The sequence below is a fragment of the Pteropus alecto genome, unplaced genomic scaffold (genome assembly GCF_000325575.1).
Source record: "Pteropus alecto unplaced genomic scaffold, ASM32557v1 scaffold3, whole genome shotgun sequence".
Taxonomy (NCBI): Eukaryota; Metazoa; Chordata; class Mammalia; order Chiroptera; family Pteropodidae; genus Pteropus; species Pteropus alecto.
This window is the reverse complement of record NW_006442484.1, coordinates 48463546-48484637: the sequence shown is the minus strand read 5'-3', so window position 1 is coordinate 48484637 and position 21092 is coordinate 48463546. Positions and strand designations below refer to the sequence as shown.

Sequence of the window (21092 nt, the reverse complement as noted above, 5' to 3'; positions counted from 1 at the left end):
ATTAACTCAAGGGCACAGGTGATGAGTTAGACAAGTGAGGGATTCCTGGTGCCTCTTTCAGATTTATCTAGACTTTTTTCATTCTTTAGGTGACCACTTAAATGCCATCTCTCTGCAAAGTCTTTACTTTCCCATAGTTTCTCCCATAGAGGCTTAAATGTTCCTTGCTGCATTCCCCTTCTCTTACTACAAACATGTACCATGGACCATGGTTCTCAAATCACTTAGAGGGCTGGTTAAAACATAGGTTGTTGGGTCCTACCCTCAGAGTTTGTGATTCTACAGGTCTGGGATGGAGCCTGTGAATTTGCTTTGCTAACAAGTTCTCAGGTGATGCTGATGCTACTGATCTGGGGACCATACTTTGTATACTACTGAACTAAACTAAGGACCTATGAGAGGTACCAATAAAGGGTTTGGGAGTTTGAGGATGGGCTAGTATGCCAGACCTGGAAATGTTCTAGAAAAATGCTCTAGGAATCAGGCATGATTTAGGGGCAGGCATAAAATAATGAAATGTTTTGCCTAGCTCCATGAAAGAAAAATACTTCAAAGAAAACATCAACATAATCCCTACAGACCAAAGAGTTTTCTTAGGAGAGGTCTATCATAGGTATAGATTGGGTGGAGGAGGTAACGATTTTTATTAAAATAGGTGTAGATTTAAAAAAATAAATTTAAAAAGTAAAAACAACAGCAGTGACTATAATTTTATTTTAATCATGAAGAACTAAATATTGCGTGAGCAATAAGTACACAATTGTTATTTGGGGAAAAATAAGTATAGAGCTAACATACTATGTTCCAATTAGAATGTTATTTTGTTATTCATAACAACTGAGATCATTGGGCCTGGAGATGTGCACCATTTCTAAGAGCTGGTTTTATAATTACCATTTTGATTGCTGCATCTAATTATTCCCTTTGGTTTACCTGTCTCTAATAGTTACTGTGCAAATCTGACATAAGCAGATATACTAAATCGTTGAATTTGGGTGGGTATAATTTGTTCTGTATGCCACTCAAGTGTTCGTTGGTGAATGTGCTAAGTTGCACAACCAAAGGTGTAAAATCCTTCCTGACATTTACAAACAACAGTCATTTCAAGTTTTTTTCATTCAGACAGATTACCATTAAACTAAATTATCAGTGTCAGTGACAATAAGCTTAGCCAAAGCAAAACAACCAGTCATACCCATGCTGTGTAACATGGATATATCAGAAGCTTTATTCTGATCACGTAGTCAGATGGCACTAGATAGAGAGTGAAATTGGTTAGATATTTGAATAAATAATGTATCATTTTAGTTTCAAGCCTGTACAACTGTTACTTTCACCATAATTCCCCATACAACTGAAATTAAGTTTTTTAGTTGAAATGCAGAAACATCCTCATTAATGTTATCAGCATCAAATTATTGCTTTAGTATTTTTAAATTATACGCTGTAAATTTTTATTTAAAACCTAAAAATCCACAAGAAAGTAAACAAGTTCTTCATGCCTAATGGCATGCAAATAAACTATTCTGGAATAACAATATAAATAAATTTCATATTTTAAGAATGCATTTCTTTTTGAAGTAAAAAACAATTTTAAAGATCTTTTTGCCCATCTAGAAGAAAAAACAATTTCCTTAAGTTTAAATTCTACCAAAATTCCAAATTTTTATGCATAAATGTTTAGAGAGAATTAAATTGCTTTTCTGGCAAGAAATGGCTTTCAAATGATTTGACTTCGGTTTTACTGTGGCAGAGTGGTAGTTTCTGAGTAGCTGGGAAGATAGAAAAATTACATGAAAGAAAGTAACTTGTCCGTCTTTTAGGATATATTTGGTTCAGTGTCGTCAGAAGGTAGTCTGCCCTCTCCCTGGAATCAAGTTTCAAACACTATCCTCAATAGTAATTAGAGCTAAGCGGCAATTACAGGACCTATGATTTGTTCAGATGCACTGCCTGTCTGCTGTTTCCTAGCACCACATTTCACAGGAGCACCAGGCTGAAATGATGGAATTATTTGTCTCTCAGTGTAATACCTCATACAGTGCTTGAATGCAGAAGTGACTGAGGACTGTAATCTTAAAAAACGAAGGTAAGCATTGCTGGCTGATCAGCATTTGTACCTCAGGGCACTTTTCATGAAGTATGTGACAAAAATATAAAACAATTAAAATCAATTTCAGGAGAAGTGAAAGATATCAGAATTAGAGCAAACAGAATGTGCTAATTTCACGCCTCTTGCCCAATATCATCTTGGTGTAACTTAACTTGTTTTTATTTAAATTGTAATACTGGGTTATTTTGCTAAATGTAATGAAGATATGACTGATTTCCCACATTTCCTTTATCTTTATGAATGATGGTTATTTTTCTTTTGAAGTTTGTCTCGGAATACCTACTTAGCTAAAGATGAGATTCATGTTTAATCTAAGTATGTTAGAACCCTCTCTCTCTTTTCTCTTCAGGAAATATATTTAAACTAATAATTGTGCATGTTCAAGAATTCACATTTAGATTGACAAAATAGTGACTGGAGGCTTATAATAAAATCGAGTGACATGGGTGATTTGCACTCTTGTCACATGATTTTTATGATAGGCACATTTCGAGTTTTTAATCTTCCACCTAGTTCAAGCCAAAGCTCAATGGCTTTATGTTTATTTAGACTCTTGGGCATAGAAATCTCTCTGGAAACCAGGTAAGTTTAGCTCCTCAACAGGGAGTATTATTTGTTATGTGGATAGATAGATGTATTTTGTATGTGTACGATAGATATTTGTGAAATTCTCACTTCTACTTTAATATTACCACTTTAGGTTTCCTGCACCTAAAATATCCCTTTTCTTTCAATTTTGCCATTTAAAAAAAAATTTGAATACGTATTACTGTTAGGAAAGAACTTAGAGACTCGGCACTGGGAAGGTGTTTTTATCTTGTAGTCCTCCATGGGATTTCAGGTGGTTTGGAAAATATTGAAAGAGGATTGACTTCTTTTATTCTATCTACCTCATTGCTGGATGAGAAGTGTAAACACAGAGTGTTCAGTACACTCTAGCAAAAAAATGAATAGACTAAAGCCAATGCATTAATTTTTCCAATGTACCAGTGACTCTATGATGTAGGACCTCTTAGCAGACACTGTTGCTCAGTGTAGTTGTCACAATTAAGGAAGTACCTGATTTTGGAAGAAATTTTTTTTCTAGCATGGCCCATCATTGGCTTCATTTTGTATATTTGCTTTGCCATGGAATTATTTATCCTTGAGCATAATTTTCTTTGTCAGAAATATGTTGGACATAACAGTTTAGAAGTATACTTAATATATGGAAAAGCACCTTATATAAAGAAAAGTAACTTTTCAAGCTCCACATGAAAAGTTGTAGTATTTATATAACCTAGGACACTGATGATGAATTTCTAGAGAAATATGTCATTAAATTCTATGGTGGATTTAAGTTCTGAACTTGTTCCACTTTGTCATACTTATGGCGGATACTCTTGTGTTAGCACATATGAAAACAATCCTCAGTTGTTGCAACTATGTGAGACTTAACCGGAGCTATGGCCTTAATTTAATTGTTTTATCTTGACACTGTGACAAATTTGTCCTAATATTAACAAAATCTTGCTATTAATCTTTTGATTTATAGAAGCAAATACTGAAAACAAAATTAATATAATATGGCTGCAAAACAAGACAAATGACAAATCTTATGAGTGCTTTCTAGTTTAATGGCAGTATTATGATACGAGAGACAGAGACAAAAAGGCGAGAGGGACAGATAGGCACATACACATGAAGAGATAGGCAGAGACAGAGACAAAGAGATGCTGGAGACACGAGAGACAAAAAAGATGAGAGAAGCAGAAAAGATAAACAGGAGAGAGGGAGAGACTAGGAAGACAGGTATAGGACACAGAGAAAGTGGATGTTAAGAAAAAAAAGATGGACACAAGTCAATTGTAGTTTGGAAATAGAAATTGCACAGTTTGGGAACTTTAGATTCTTTTTGCATTTTCTTTTCACTGGAAACATGTTTTGTCAAATTAAATACATTGAGCACCAGGTCCTTTTTTAGGAATTGTTTACTTTTCATTTGTGTCCTTTAAAGCAAAGGGAGCTTAAAAGGCTGTTTGAAGTTCAGAAGAGACCAAGAGTCAAAACAAATTTTCTTCTAAAAGAAAATATTTCCATTCCTTTGTTGCCTTATAAAGCAAATCATTGAAAAAGAAAGTGATGAGCACTATGATTAAATTATCTACTTTTCCATGTGGTTCCTTATTAAAAAATCATATCTTTGACTTTTGGAGTTCTTTGGAAGAGTGAAAAGGAGTCATTTGGGAGGCCAAAAAGAAATTCCACAGAAGAAAAACTGGTGCAAAGTCAGTATAATGGTACAAGAATAAACATGATACACAAGAACAGGGGCAATCATTTATGATAAATCACTTCCAGTGCAGAAATCCTTGGACATTCACTGAAGGACCTTATCTGATGCTGTTTTGCATATCACTGGTGTCCCAGAAGCACCTGCATGACTGAAGCAAGTAGCATCAATTTCTAGGATGTCAAGACAATGGCAGAGGTCCAAGAAGCCAGGCCAGGGACTGGCCATTTGTTCAATACCCACTTAAGACCTGTTGGAGTACAAGCATCCCCTGGGCCACAGGTTACTTGGAGTTTCTCAGGATAAGGGTGATATCATGTTGTCTCTCACTTGCCCAGGTTCTTTGTTTGGAGGAGTTAGATACCCTGCTTACTAGATTGTTCCTGTTTATATAATTTTTGCTCTGCAATACTTCATTCTATACAGATTTGTGCCACACAATCAAAAGATAAATGGGAAGGAAATTGTTTTAGGAATGAGACATTAGGAAATTCCAAATAAGGAATTGGCGCTAATTTAGTCTAGTCTGTGAACCTAAGCCAAACCCAGCACTCCCCCTTCTCTCTCTAAATCCCCCTCACTCTTTTCACCATTCTAACCCCACTGTCTTCCCATTACTCACAATCTCTGCTCACCCCATCCCTGGCATGGCCAGATAAGTCACCCCCACCAAGTTTCCGCAGCTATGCAATGCTGGCTTTCATGCTGCTTGCACAGAAGCTCTTGTTGCCAGATAGAAGCCCTCTCTCCTGCTAGTGGGTGAACGTGATTTCTTGGCTGATGATGGACCCAGAGTAGCCTCTTCTATGATTATAATACTCCATTAGAATATTTTCTGAATACCTATAGTGCATTATAATTGGTGGCCATAATATAATGGTGTCCATAGGATATGTGTACAAAAAAAGGAAAAAAGGATTATAGCACAGTTTTTGCCATTTCTGTTGTTCCTGAGTTGTGTTTTCTAGAAGGCTGTTTCTATTTTTATTTTAACATGGGCAACAGCTTTTGAATACCTTTGAAATGTTTGGTTAATATTTAAGCTAGGGAAATCTCTTTTCTCCTCCAGCGTGGAAGTAGAGAGCACTGACAGAGCAAATATTAACTCTGTTTCTTAAAACTGAGCAAGCTTCTGGGGGAAAATATCTTTTTAAAAGGACCATTAAGTAAACCACTGTACCTTTTTTTTTCCTTTTGGTTCTTAAATGCAAATAGCCTACACACTGAATGCAAGAACCGAAATTCTCTAAAACTAGGGGCTGTATGCAGCCCCTAGAGCCCCACACTTTGTGGGAGCTGCAGAGGGGAGGCCTAAAGACAGCCAGAGGCCTCAGTGGCCACGCTGCTTTGATCTGCTCCAATGGAAGGTCACTTGACATTGCTTAGAAAATGTGTCTTTTCAAGATTGCACTTTGGTTGCAGTTCTGATAGTACTTCAGTAAAACCACCAGTAGAAATGTGAGTATGCCTCCTACTATAAGGCCATTTGAATTAGTTATATTGATCCTTACATAATGGTTAAAAGTACAGTTTTAATGGGCTTTGTTGTTCTCTGTTTTTCCCATTGGGAAAATTAGAAGAATTATTTAAAATGAGCTGTTGCAAATTAATCTTCTGCTGTTCTTTAAAATGGAGAGAAACGTTGGCTCTTGGTCATTCAGGCTTTCTTTCATTTAATTTTTTTTTCCATTAGTTACATTAATAAAACATGAAAGTTAAAATCTCACTTAAAAGTGAATATTTCTAAATTTCAGTCAAAATATAAAAAGAAAAAATACTAATTTACTTTAACTTTTAAAGATAATGACAAAAATATATGATTTTTGCCTATCTTTGATCATACAGATTTAAATATTCCAACAATGTCCTCATACAAGGAGCTCTGGGTTTGATTCTACCATCAGACAGGTACCATACTGCATTAAGTTCTCCCAATTGCATTTTTTTCTCATATAAAATGAAGGGTAGATTCCTAAATTGTTTACCTCTAAAATTTTATGAAATATAATTCCTCTGGAAATATTCAGTGCTTTGAGAAATAAAGTTGTCGTTGTTCCTAGGAAAGTCTGTATTTTGAGGAAGGTTTCTAAAATAAGTCATCGTTCTATGCTGCCATTAGGTCCCTAGCATGCTATGAGGTGAGAGCAAATAGTTTCTCTGTTTGTAACAGAAAGAGGCTTCAGACCTCAGGGAAGTGTCTCAATGCCACAGACAGGAGTCACTGGGCGTTTGTAGCTCAGGACCATCTCCCTGGGTTTTTTTGCCAGAAAATTTCGTCAAGCTACTGTGACCTCCCAATCCTTTCTCGACCTCAGACAATTTTAGTAAAGCCCTGTCTGGAGATAATTTTGGCTTCTCTAAAGACTTAGTAATTTAGGAACTAGGCACATGACATTCCCTTTTGATAAGTCAGGTATATTAAAAACTATCTCAAAAACCTTGACAAAGCATTTGTCAGAACTCTGTTTTCCCTTCTTTGAGTTTCTTTTCTTGCATGGTCATGTTTAATACTATTGGGTTACAAGTGGAAAAACTATAACAAAGCAAAACTATTTTAAGTTAAGCTTAAAAGAAGACAATTGGATCTAAAGACTTTTTTGAAAACCAATTATTTTGTTTATCTTCTTTACTTAAATTCTGAAATTCTCAGATTTTTCAATGCAGCTTTTAAAAAGGATTGCAACCAATAATGTTGCATGTTTATCCAAACTATATTTTCTACTAGATAGTAAATAAATCTTACTCATTTTTTTTCAAGATTTAAATATAAGAAACTTAATGCATGGGCAAGATATTCAGATATAAATGGATTACTACTTGGCCATGTGTATTCCATTGCTACAATTCTGAAAAGCTACCCATTGCATCTTAGTGAAAGATTCGTTTGTGTAAAAGCTATCATATTACTACTAAACTCAAAGGGCATTGTAACTTAAAATCTGTCATGATGTGGCTTCACTGCTATTTTTTGATGCAGCACTTCATTTTTGCTTAGAAATTTCAGTGTGGTACTCAGAAGGATTTATCTTTAAATGCAACATTCTGCTAGAATGCTGCTATTGGAGCTTCTTGGAGGGAACCCTGACATACCCCAAGGGAGATGCAAGCACAGAACTGCCAATTGTTAAGATTTTATAGATTCTGAGTTCTAGATATACATTTTTCTCTTTGGCATCACTGAATTCTATATCAGTCTCCTCTGTGCACTTCTGAAATTCAGCAAGGAAGCATCAGCAATCAAGGAACTTTTATTTTCTCGTAAATCATTTTAAGTAAAATCAAGCTGACTATGGAGAAAAAGAACTCAAAAAAAACATTACATTCATCCTAAAAATATACAAACTTGATAGTATTTGAAAATGGTCTTCTTATTGGGGAATTTTGCCTACTTTTGTCAAAATAATTTAATAAAAATAGTAGCATCGAATAGTAGAAATTTCTATTAAGATATAACACACATGAAAGTGCACATATCATAAGAATACAGTTGAATGAATGTACACAAACATACATACCTGTGCAATCGGCACTAAGATCAAGTAGAAGAACATTTCCAACACCCTGGAAGCCCCTGTCATGCTCCTTTCCAGGCACTCCACCCCCACCTTTCCTACAATAGCCGCAATCCTAACAGCATAGATTCATTGTGCCTGATTTTGAACTTTATACAAATGATATCACACAGCATGTTGACATGATCCTTCATTTTAGTTCTTTTTCTCAACATTGTATTTTCAAAGTCTATTTGTTATTGCATGTACTTATATATTTGTTCTCATTGCTATATTCCATTATGTGAGTGTTTTATTGTATAAACGTACTAAAATTATTTATTCCTTCTACTGTTGATGGGTTAATGTGCTAATTTCTAGTTTAGGACTATTATAAATAGTATTGCTGTAAACATTCTAATACATGTCATTTCTGTTAGGTATACACCTAGAAGTAAAACTGCTAAGTCACAGGTTATGTATATATTCAGTTTTAGTAGATATTACTAAATAGTTTTTCAAAGTAGTTGTAACAGTTTACACTTCGGATAAAGAATTCTAATTGTTGCATATCCTTGTCAACACTTGATAATCATCTTTCTTCATTGTAGCCATTCTTGTAGGTATATAAAGATATCTCATTGTAGTTTTAATTTGCGTATTCCTAATGACTAATGACATGTTTTCATATGTTTACAGGACATTTTAGTATCTGCTTTTGTGAAATGTCCATTCAAATCTTTTGCTCGCTTTTTCTATTGTTATCTTTTTCTTATTGATTTTCAGGAGATCTTTATTCTAGATTCAAGTTGTGTGTGTGTGTGTGTAGTAAATATCATCTCCCACTCTCTGAATGACCTTTTCATTCCCTTGACAGTATTTTATTCTTACATTCTTATTCTTTTTTAATTTTTATTTTTTTCAATTGCAGTTGGCATTCAATATTAGGTTCAAGTGTATAGCACAGTGGTTAGACATTTATATAACTTGAGAAGTTATCTCCCAATAAATCTAGTACCCACCTGGCACCATACATAGTTATTACAATATTATTGACTATATTCTGTATGTTGTACACATTCCCGTGACTATTTTGTAACTGCCAATTTCTACTTCTTAATTTTTTCACCATTTTCACCCAGCCCCCCCAAGTCCCATCCCATCTGGCAATCCTCATACATTTTGATTCTTAATAGAGTATGTTTACCAATTTTTTTTTAATGATTAGCATCTTTTGTTTTCTATATAAGAAATCTTTGCTTACTCCAAGGTCACAATAATGTTATGGTTCTCTATTATTTTACCTTTAATCCAGAAACACTAAGAATATCTTGAGTGCCTAAAAAAATTTTTTAACTATAATACATTGCATTTTCTATGCTTTTGCTTATGCAATTTCCTCAATCATTCCCCCACACCCACCTCTCAAAATGCTAACTAATCTTCATCTTATCTTAAGAGATATCTCCTCTATGGAAACATTTATGAACCCAACTCCTAGCCAGATTTAATTTCTCTCTCTCGAACCTCCTTAACATTTTGTTAATAATACATGACCCCTGAATATCCTGCCTTTTATAATTATTAATGGATTGAACTATTTACATTCTCCAGGGATATGGCATAGTGGAAGAAGAGAGTAGGAATAGTTCATAACTACAGCAACGGAAGCTTGATGAACACTTGCTATGTGTCAGGCACAGGATGAAGCATTTTCATAGAAAAATCTCAATTCGTTCTCCTACAAGTCCTATGATGTAGCTACTCTTACATGCCCCAATTTATGGGAAAGAAAATAGAGGTATAGAGAAATAATCACTTGTCCAAGGTCACACGACAAGAAAGTGGTATGCCTGGAAGTTATCAGCTTTCTCCTGTTAATGTGTGTAGGAGAGTATTGCCTGAAGGATGTGCCATAGTGTCATGGTTGTCCCAGAAGCTCTGTGAAAATAAAAGGATTGATTCATGCACAAGAAAGTGAGGGTAGAAATTATATCTGCCTAGACATCTGAAGTGTCTGTTAGTACATTAAAAGCTCAAAGGTGTCTTACAGAAAAGAAAAACTTTAAACTTTGTTGAAGCCAGTATTTTCTATCCTTATTTGATGACAGAATCTTTTTCACATAACAATTTTACATATAACCTACTTTATGAAATAATAGTATAGGTTTAGAGTCAGATGAACAGGAATGTGGACCCAGGCCCTACTACATACCAAGTGATCTTAATCTCTCATCCATAAAATGTGGATAGTAATACAAACTTCATAGAGTTGTATTATAACTTAATAAAATAAGGGACACAAATCACTTAGCACCATAGCTGTCATAGAGTAGAATCTTATGAAATGGTAATAGTTGCTACTATTTTCTTATCATCTTTTAGTAAGTAAAATAAAATCTGTCTGACTCTATTTGTAATCCCTGTAGCTGTCAGCACTGTGCCTTGCACAGTCGGTGCCCCATAGGTATTTATTGAATTAAATAACACTATTTGTGGAAGATTATTTTTAGATAAATATATTCCAGGAGCACATATTATACAGCATTAAAAATTCTTATACATTTTAGTTACTTTACTATCAGATACAATATTAAGTTCAAACAAAAGTTTCAACTAATTCCAAGTTACAAAGGAGATGCATTTTAAATCTCAATTTGATGGTGAAATATTCCTATCTGTAGCTGGAGAACATGTCTATATAACTGAAGTGTTTCTAGGTGTGTAATTTGGTGACCATAGCATAGTAGTAAAGAGCAGAACTCGGTAGTCAAATTGCCTGAGTTTGAATTCTGGCTCTTCTACGTACAAGCTTAACTGCTTGGTGCCTCAGTTTTCCATCTGTAAAATGGAGCTAGTAATAGAACCTTGTTTAATGGGTTACTGTGAGTATATATATACACTTATATATACTTTTAAATATATAATACGTATATGTGGAAATATACAAATACGTCTATATACTTATATGTGTGTATACATATGTATACACATAACAATCTTAGGATAGTACACATATACACACATGTAATGTGCTTAGGGTAGTGCCTGGCACATAGTATGCATTTTAAAAATGTTATCTCGTTATTATTGTGTGGCCTTTTCAGAAGCAAAACCCTTTATCAGTCACATCCCCTATGCACATACCCATCTCCTGGACTTGTTCAGTAGTCTTTTGGTAAATTTGTTTTCCTCACATGGCAGACTGATAAGAGAATGGAAATAATGAAAGAAGGGATGGAAGAGATACTGTTTGGTGATTGTCCTGTTAAAAGGGAAAGTTTCTTAGTATAACAGACAACAAAACTGGGAAAGCAATAAAAAGGGAAAACTTAGTTTGGTAGAAAATCTGCAATGCCACTTTTTAAATTTCTTTAAAAGAAATCTTTGGGAGTTCTATAATTTACATTGTCTCTGCCTAATATATTTTTATAATATGTTAAGTTTTTTATTTCAGTATTCACTAAAGCAGACATACATAATAATGGCATAAGGAGAAACAACTTCTGCAGGATATAGAACATACACAGATTTGATCTCATTCTGTAAATGCTTCTCCAAGCAGACATTCTGTGATTTTAGCATACTCTTCTTTCTACAAATGAGTTCTTTTATTTGTGTTGTGGTACATAAAGAAGAGCCTCAAAGCTATAACCTAACTAGACCTTCAAGATTATATTTCTAAAGGTCAAAGATTAAAGCAATAATTTCAAGTGTCACCTGGTCCTCAGATGAGATTTCGTTGTGATGGATTATGACATAATCCGTTGACATAATAAGGCACCTATTATGTTACAGAGGCAGTTGGCTGAAGTAATAGTTTTCTTTGTGATCATAGTGGTGAGTTGTCTTTCACATATTATTCATTTCATAGCTGTAGATGAATACAACTAAGATTTTACCATTAAAGTAAAATTTATGGAAGAGGGTTAACTGCATTCTTCTGGAAGAATGCAATATATGGACATGTGTAATTGCCACAGCGAGCAGTGACTGGTAGATTGTTGGGGTATGCATGCTGTGTGTATACTTAATTTTCATACTGGAAGTTTGACAAATGTATATACATCAAGTAATATAAAAAACCTATGATCAAATAAAGTGGAACTCTATTACGACTTGATTTATTATGATATATACAAGATTATCTCCTATACTTTGAAACAGAACTAAGAAGAGGTGTCTTACATAATATTGCCAAATGGTTCAAAAGGTGAAAGTTAGTCCTGTTTCATGAGAATAGCAATGTAAAGGGTACATTATACCAACCTTTGTATTAAAATATCTGGTCATTATATTTTCAACCTTTTGTTTTTTCCTCAGTGAGTTTTAGAAAAATTAAGGATTTTCTTGCAGGATGCAATGCATTTTGGCCAAATTTCTGTTGGTATCTTCCAATGACTTTTGGGCATCCCAAGGTTGAAGAGAAATGCTTCCCAGTAGTAGCTGCAGCAGCAAAATCTGGAGTTAAGTGACAGAGATCAAACCACTAACTAACCTGTGCAAAAAAAAAAGCCCTTTATCCCCATTCATTTCCCATTTGCAAAAACTTCCTTTGAAGCAATCAGCCTTGGTGAGGCAATATTATAAAGCAAGTTTTAAAAGTGAAAACAGCAAGATTAAGGTGAGGGAATTGATGAAAGCATAGTTTATATTTATTCAGAAGTACTTTAAAACAGTCTGTGTTTAAGATGGTAAATTGTCTGTCATTAAAATGCTAATGAAATGGTAAACAGCTGCTAAGTTTTTTTTTATGCTAATGATTGGTGGCAGTTTAGTAGCTCTCAAGCCTTGTCTTTATTAGCATACAGATTTGATTGGGTAAGGGGGATTGTTGTGCATTCTGACCTTTGTTGATGGAGCAATCTGTTTTTCAAGTTCCATGTTTCATTCTATTTGATTTTAGTTTGTTAGTACAAAGTGACTCTTGCCAGGCCCTAGGGGGTAGGGGCCATGTATTACATGGAGTTAACAGAGCCACCATTGTGCCTTAGAGAAAGAATTTGCTTTTCTTTGGGAGACCCATGATGGCAAAATAATTATACATTTGTTCATTAGCCTGGTTAAATAGATACATTTTGTAAACTTTTTATATTTTAGACTTTTAACAGTTATAATAATTGTAAATTATAAAAGGCCATCAGTCCAAAATAAGAAATATATGCTTTTTCAATTTTGCTAAGATTTTAAATCAAAGCTTTTAAAGTACAGATATTTTAGTAAGTACCTCTGCAACATTTGACATATTGCTATAATACATCATCTTGGATCTGCAGCTCTGAAATTAGCAATGAATATAATGTTACTTAATTAGAAGAATAATGTATAATTAAATACAGGGTGCCTATGTGAATGCCAGGCTGAGATCAGAGTATTTACTTTGGCATCAGAAAAACAACTATTACTGTTTGATCTATACTTTTGGCTGAATCTCTTTTTGCTGAGTCCTAGTCTATATTCCCTAATGCATGAGGCTGACCTGAAGATTTGTCATTACAGATAAATACTTCATATGCCTTTCTCTGTTTTTCTGTTTTTAGGATCAATGTAAATGAGGTATGACAGTCTATTAAACACCATTGCCAATAATATTCTGGAAAGATTTGAAATATGATGCAGAGTTTATTACAGAAAATCATTACCAAAAAATATCATTGAAATAGGAATTTTAATTATTCTGGGACACCGTATAAGAACGTTGATGGAAAATTTTAATAGTTGGAGCATTTTCCTATGCCATTCATTTCTCTTTGAAGTCAAAGGGTATCACAGGCATACTGTTGTTCGTATAGGCATGTCCTATATAGGCATGCCAGGAGAAATTAAAATCCTCATACACTGCTAATGTTGATGTAAAATATTCAGCTGTTTTGAAAAATAATTTGGAGGTTCTCAAAAGGTTAAACCATATGATGACTATATGACCTAACAATCTCCAATTCCACTCTTAGGTATATACTTGAGAACTAAGAATATACATCCACATAAAACTTAAAAACAAATTTTCATAGCATCATTATTCATAGTAGCCAAAAAATGCAAACAACCCCAAAAACCCATCAACTGATGAATGAATAAGCAAAAGGTGGTACATCTTCACTGGAATATTAGCTAGACCTGAAAAGGAATGAAATTCTGATTCATATGACAACATGGATGAACTTTGAAAACATTATACCAAGTGAAAGAAGACAATCACAAAAGACCTCATATTGTATGATTTCATTTAAATCAAATGCCCCAAATAGACAAATCTATAGAGATAGAAAGTAGATTAGTGGTTGCCAGGAACTAGCGGGTGTTGGGACGAAATGGGGAGTGACTGCTAATAGGTATGGAGTTTCTTTTAGGGGCTGTGACATATTCTAAAATTGTGTTGATGATTGTACAACTCTGTGAATATACTAAAACCATTGAATTGTACACTTTAAGTGGATGAATTATCTGGTATGTGACATATCTCAATAAAGCTGTTATTTTTTTTATAAAAGGCATGTCAGAACTTGTCTTTCATAGCGCCACCTGCACCCACAGTTACTTATCTGCAGTATGTGGAGGCTACAAGTTAAAGAAAAATGCTTGTTAATGAAGAGGAGTGCTTCAAATCTCCTACACATGGGTTAAACCAGACATCTAAAGAGATGACAGCCAATATAGTTGTTAAAAGGGAGAGTTGCTAATATAATATGAGGCTCATTAGAAGTAAAAGTGAAGGTGAAAGTTTGAGTTCTTGTCCCAACTTTCTGTCCCCCAATACCCTGTGCTTACCCAGGTCATAATAACCGCTTTTAGGTTCTTTCATTATCCAATGTCTAAACTACCTATTCTACAAAGTAAAGGGCAACTTTCAGTTTGTTTTTGTAGTGAACAAATTGTGTCATAACTTTCTTGGAAGCAGACAGTAAATGTAAAAGTCCAAGGTTCCTTCCCCTTGTAAAAACCCTATAATTTTCTCTGATTTGCATAAAATGTGCCTACCAGTCAGCCAGTAACTGAATAGTGAAGAGTATCTGGCTTCAAGAGATTCCTCCTCTCCTCTCCTACATTTTTGGTTTGTTGGAAACAAGGGTTAGACAACAGAATGATCTCATTCTGTCCCACCTGCCAGCAGGATCTGAGTACTATGTATCTCAGCTGAGACTGAGCAACCTTGGCCTTTGCCTTGGGAAGCATTCTGCATCACTTTCTTAGACAAAGAACAAGAAGACCCTTTTAAATTGTATTTTTCCCTCCTGTGCCATTTGCTTACTTCCAGAGTAATTCTCTTGCTTGCAGGTTGCAGCTCAGCAGGCTTGTTTTTGTACCGTAGGTTGGGAAGGGTGATGGATGTGAGCAAGAGATTAAAATTTATTTTTGCTTTGTTCTTGGCAGGCAGTACATGCCACACTACTACCCTTCCTGCTCTTGTGCGCACACCTACCCTGATGATGCAGCCTTCACTGGATATCAAACCATTTATGTCTTTTCCAGTGGACAGTAGTTCTGCTGTTGGACTTTTTCCAAATTTTAACACAGTGAGTAAATGCATTTTTATTTTATTTGTGTCCTCCTCAATCTCTTTTGTGAATAGGCAGTCAGTGTAGCCTGTTTCCATAATATGTAATTTTAGACCATATATTGGTTACACTGCTCAGCTATATTATAGACGATAAAGCTTCACCCATGGAAGTTAGTCTAAACAATAGCCAGCATATTTATTTTACAAGTATTACCACAAGTGACTTTTCACCTGTTGCTTTGGGCAATTTTGATAGACTTTTTCTGTGGCTTGAGAGCCCATATCATTTATGGGATGCTGTTCATATTCTCAACAACACAATTTTAGAGATATAAGCCACATTGATTTTTCTCTACCAGTACAAAGAAAAAAAAAGCTTTATCTCCCTGAGTACATTTTTATTTGGGAGGTATTTTAGATATAGACTCTTATACAAAAAGAATTTTTGTTTGGAGGCTATTATGGATTATGTGAATCTGGCTCTATTAGCAAAAAAAAAAAACAACACTTTATTTTAAATCTACATATTAGTTTCTACATGATACTGTGACATTTCCTTTAAAATGTATGATAAATATTAGTAAATTACCTAAAATTACCAGTGTTCTTCATTCAGGTCAGCTGACCTTTTATGTGAATGAAAGACATTTTGCAGGTGTGCCCAGTGGAGTATGACATCTTTCAATAATAGAATTTAGCATAAGATCGCTTCACAGCTAGATTTTAAACTTATAGTAAGAGAAAAGGTTAAACACTAGAGGTGACTGCATAATTTATGTCTGTTAAGTCAATAAATACTGTCAATTGGGGCATGATGGTGTACATAAATGATACAGCATTTTAGAAGCTGCTATAATCAAGAAAAAGAATTGTATTATCAACACCACCAGACAGTGAGCATCTGAAGTATTGCCAAATGTTTCCTTTTGCAAAGTTATCTTCTGTATGAAATAAAAAAGCCCTTCCTCAAGGGCTGTAAATAAAATCTGCTGACAGGCCTTCTGTTGTGGCTTAACATGGTAAGGTAATTAGAGGTTAGGGAATCAGCTAATGTTTTAAAGATAGCACTAGCCTTGACTTACCGAGTAAACGGTTGAATGCTTTTGTCTTTAGGTTTTTCAAACACGTTAGTTTTTTAAAAAAGGCATTAAAAGGAGAGCATCATTTTTAGTGTAGTGGAACAACTCAGTAAGATAAATCACACCTGGTTACACTAATCCATCAGGAGTGACCACCTCAGAGGTCATAATATCTCAGGGAGCTTGAATTCAAGCATGCATGTTATAATAAGCCTCTGTTGAAACACAAGTGATACATTCCAAACATCTTTGAACTACGTTATGTACTTATGGAAACATTTAGTAGGTATTTGTATTTTGATTAATATGCATTTGGATGATAGCATTTGTAGCTTACTGCACAAGTCCAATTACAGTCAGGGGCAGCATTAATGATGTGGGTAGGCATCAATGGCTCCTACTGTGGTTCACCTCTCTGTGTTTTTTAAACACATGTACTACATAGATACTTATTTCAAAGGTTCAACTAAACCATTAACATTCAAAGCAAAATGTGAAATTCACCATTCCCTACCCCTGCAAACATGCTTATTCCTTTTGCTTGAGGAAAGTGCCCGTCAGCAGCTAGTATGCGTCCTTCCAGGCCTCTTCTAGAATTATGTTATGTATATACCTAATAGGAACCCAATAACTGTTGCCTTTTTATAGCTATGATCATCTGATTAGCACAATTCTCTAATTTGCTTTTTTCAATTATCAAAATGCCTTACATATACCTCTCTGTTCTTAAGGGCTGTAAAACAAAAATGGAAAGAATATTTTCATAAAGATTTTTTTAAAGATAAAGATATAGTTTCATAATGGCTTATAATGTTGTGTAGAGCTTACAGATACACTAACTTGCCTTTTTGTTTGTAATAAAAGTTTTTTCCCTTCTTAGAAGAAAATCAATTTGTAATTTTCAAATGAAAATACTTTTTGGTAAAGGTGAAAAATATAGCAAAGAACTTTATGAAATAATCATTTTATACTATTACATCCAAGGCATTTATTGGACAGGAAACTTTTGGTAGTGTGTTAAAAATTAAGTCATTGCAAGTAGAACCCTCTAGTATCTTATAAATACATGAATTTATAGGATCATTATTGGGTAACATGACTTTTTTTCACTGAACTACAGTTTTAAGTACTGTAATCCTTTTACTAGAGGCTTTCCCATTCTAGTGTCCAATTCACCTAACAGATTTACTAAGGTAATTTTACAAAAGTCATTGTCAACATTTTCCTCAAAAACCATTTTTATATCACTAATAATTACACTAGATTATTGTATATTTGTGATATTACATTCTTCAAAGGACTCAGACTTTAGAACATTTTAGTAGAACATGATTATTATCCCTATTGTCTGGAGGAGGAAAGAAAGTTAGTAAAAGAAGAGCTAAGACTTTAATTACAATATTTTAACTTCGTAACTCATTTTCTGGCTCTTCTGTGTCCTTGGCTTTTTTGGTCCATGTCACTTCCTACCTCATTCAATGTGAACAAAGCTCAATCAGAAATCTTTTGTGCTCTTTTCTGGAAATGTGGTAGACAATTTTCAGAAGAGTAAGTAAGTGGAAAGAGGAAAAGGATTTTTTTGAGTGCATAAAATGGACCGCTCTATAAACAATATCTATGAAGAATATATTTTAAAAACAGTTAAAATTTCTTGTTAAAAAATTTTAAAAGTCTATTCTACTCAGTAGTCACTTGTTCTTTGAAAACCAAGGCAAATCCTACTTTAGTCACTTTATTTTTAATCAAGGATCATATTAGTGAACATAAGAAATATATTTTAACTTATAATTATTATTGGTAGAATGAAAACACTGTACTCTGAGACTATAACTGAATGTTTTAGAAGTTTGAAGTTTTGCTACTTTCTTTAAGAGGATTTAAAATACACATGTAAAGTAATGGTTTCCTCTTGTTTTTATATTGGAGTCTGATAATGTTACATCAGAAATATAGGAAGAATGAAACGAGATTCTGTCATATTCCAAAACAGAATAGGTACTTGTTCTATATTAAATTATAAGCAATGAAGAGATGTACCTCAGAACATTCATTTAGTGGCTGTTTTGCCTTCTGCTCCACAACTGACATAATCTTGCTCAGTGTTTACATGTGAAGAATAAACAAAAAATTCAGTACACTGACCAAGCAGAGTTGTGAAGAGCCATGCTAGGGAAAATGGAGTTTGAAGCACTGGTAATTTATGATGGGCTGTAAGTCAAAGATGCATGTCTGGATAAAGATGATGTTAACTCAGCACCTCAGCAGTTGTACTTTAAGAGGGGCGGTTTTGTTCCACTTACAGGTAAAAGACTGTGCAAACGAAACAAATTTTTAAAGACCTCGACCTTTATATATAAAGCCTAATAAGCTTCTCTGCCTGGCTGCCCACTAATGCTCACTTCCAACCCTGCTACCCCACCTTTAACTATTTGTTGTTCAGGGCTCAACTTAGATATAATCTCTCTCACAGAAAGTCACTCTTCATGTCTGAATTAAGTGTCCATTCTTTGTATTTCCAAAGTCCTCCCAGACTACCTCCATTATTGTAGTTGTCACAGCATAGTCTACTTACCCCATTACCTATCTTTTTCACTGGAATGTCAGATCCTTTCTTTGAGGACAGGAGTATATTTCATTTATCTTTTTGTGCTTGGTGTCTGACAGGTGCTCAATCACACTGTTTTGAAGGAAGAAAGAAAGAAAGGGAGCGAGGGAGAAAAGGACAAATAAAAAGGACCTCAGTTCCTTGATTTTGAATGTTCATGCTCCCCCATCCAGTAAAGGGAATACCAACATTTCTGAGCTTATTCTAAGTATAAGATGATAGGCCTAGGTGTTTACTTTTATTTTTGTTTTCCTGGGAACTGTTGTTCTTTTTCTTAATATAAGTGCAATAATTAGTTAAAACTTCTCCCCAGCTATAGTTCTGTTTTTTTTCTGTATAGATAGTGTGGAAACTGCAAGTATCTACTACATTCCTTATCCTAAGCCCTAGTCTTAAGAGCATTTAGTTAAAAAACAAAGTCATTAGTTATTGAATTTTATTGAAAACATGGTGTATGCACTAAAGAGTTCTGGATTTTGGAAAGAAGATAAACAAAATAAATAAAACAAAATTACTCCAGAGCCCAAGAGATGCATAAGAAATAGAATAAATAGACTAGAAAAGGCAAGATAATAAAAACCAAGAAATACAGGCAAAGTGAAAATAGTTACTGAACTTTATAGTGTTCAAGAAAGAATGAATTTTTTGTATGCTAATAGAGCTAATTTCATTATTTTGTGTTTCACTTTAGTTTAAATTTGCCAATTGCTTCATGGTCATCCTTTAATTATTGTACATAATGCTTGAGTAACTTCCAAAATATATACAATTGTTTCTCCTATTAGAATCTACCATTTCCTTTACTGTGGATCCAATTTATGTCTTTGTTCAACTGGGATAATACTTGGTGTTTAATACTTGGTGTTTATCAAATGGGATAATAGTTGATGTTAAAGTCTCCTTAAGAAGATACTTCTTAAGAATGGAATCGTATACTTACTGTAATAGAGAGTATCAACTTAATATAATAAGTGTTATAGAAGGCACATATACATATATACTGTAAGGACTGAATGTTCATATTCTTCTCTCCAAATTCATAAACAGAAGTCCTAATACCCAAGTGAAGGTATTTAGAGATGGGGCCTTGAGAGATAATTAGGATTAAATGAGGTCATGAGGATGGGGACCTTAAAATGGGATTAGTCCCCTCATTAGAAGAGACCCCAGACAGCTTTCCCTCATTCCACCACATAAGAACTTGGTGAGAAGGCAGCCATTTGAAAGCCTAGGAGAGAGCTCTCGCCAGAACCTGACTGTGCTTGCATCCTAATATTGGACTTCCAGCCTCCAGAACTATAATAAAATAAAGTTCTATTATTTAAGCCACCTAGTCTATGGTATTTTGTTATGTCAGCCTAAGCAGTCTAAGACATATATGCAGTGTATATATTGTGTGAGATGATAAGTAGGTCGTTTCTTTTTAACAGCTACATGTTGAGTATATGCACAGATGTATTTGTTAGACTCTTCATAGCTATAGCTATAATCAAGAGCTGCCTCGAGACCACAGTCACCTGTCAGCTTCTCTGAAGATTGGCAGGTGTTTTCCATGCCTGTTTATTTCAAATATCTTTGTCAGTCCTGTCATGTTTTTGCAATTGCTCCATGAAAACACAAGCACAGTGGAGGTCACTGCTGCTTTATTGCAAGAGGCTCAACAATCTTATTTTTGTGAAAAATAATGTGATTTTTGCTGCCTACCTTAAAATTATTTTTATTGATGTGAACAAATATGTGCGACAGAATAAAGATAATTTTTAAAGTATAAAACCCAAATCATTATATTAGAATCATCCATGACAAGCTGTGATCTATATGTTTACCATTTACTTTATCATTCTGGATTTTTTGAGATTCTGGGTCATTTATAGTTTGATAACATCAATGAACTTTTAAATTTTTCTTTTCTTGCAGTAGAATTAATAATATATTTATCCAGGAGGTGCAAAATTAATAAATTGGGAGTCAATATAACATTTATTTTGCTGCTAATTCATGCTATGTTTCCCATGAAGTGTTCTTAGGGAACCC

The 21092-nt window shown here is 34.3% G+C and overlaps 1 protein-coding gene across 10 annotated transcripts in view; it reads left to right on the top strand.

Annotated features, from left to right (window-relative positions):
• Positions 1-21092, top strand: part of ZNF385B (zinc finger protein 385B) — a 265070-nt gene that overhangs the window by 180373 nt on the left and 63605 nt on the right. For 7 of the 10 annotated variants that reach the window (XM_006921245.1, XM_025039442.1, XM_006921246.2 and 4 more), the window contains one exon: positions 15248-15390. The exons of 2 other annotated variants lie outside the window; for them this stretch is intronic. In XM_006921245.1, the coding sequence (XP_006921307.1) occupies positions 15248-15390 (143 nt within the window). Of the gene's footprint in view, positions 1-1895; positions 2090-15247; positions 15391-21092 lie in introns of those variants that run through there. One more of the 10 variants, XM_006921247.2, reaches the window with a different exon arrangement.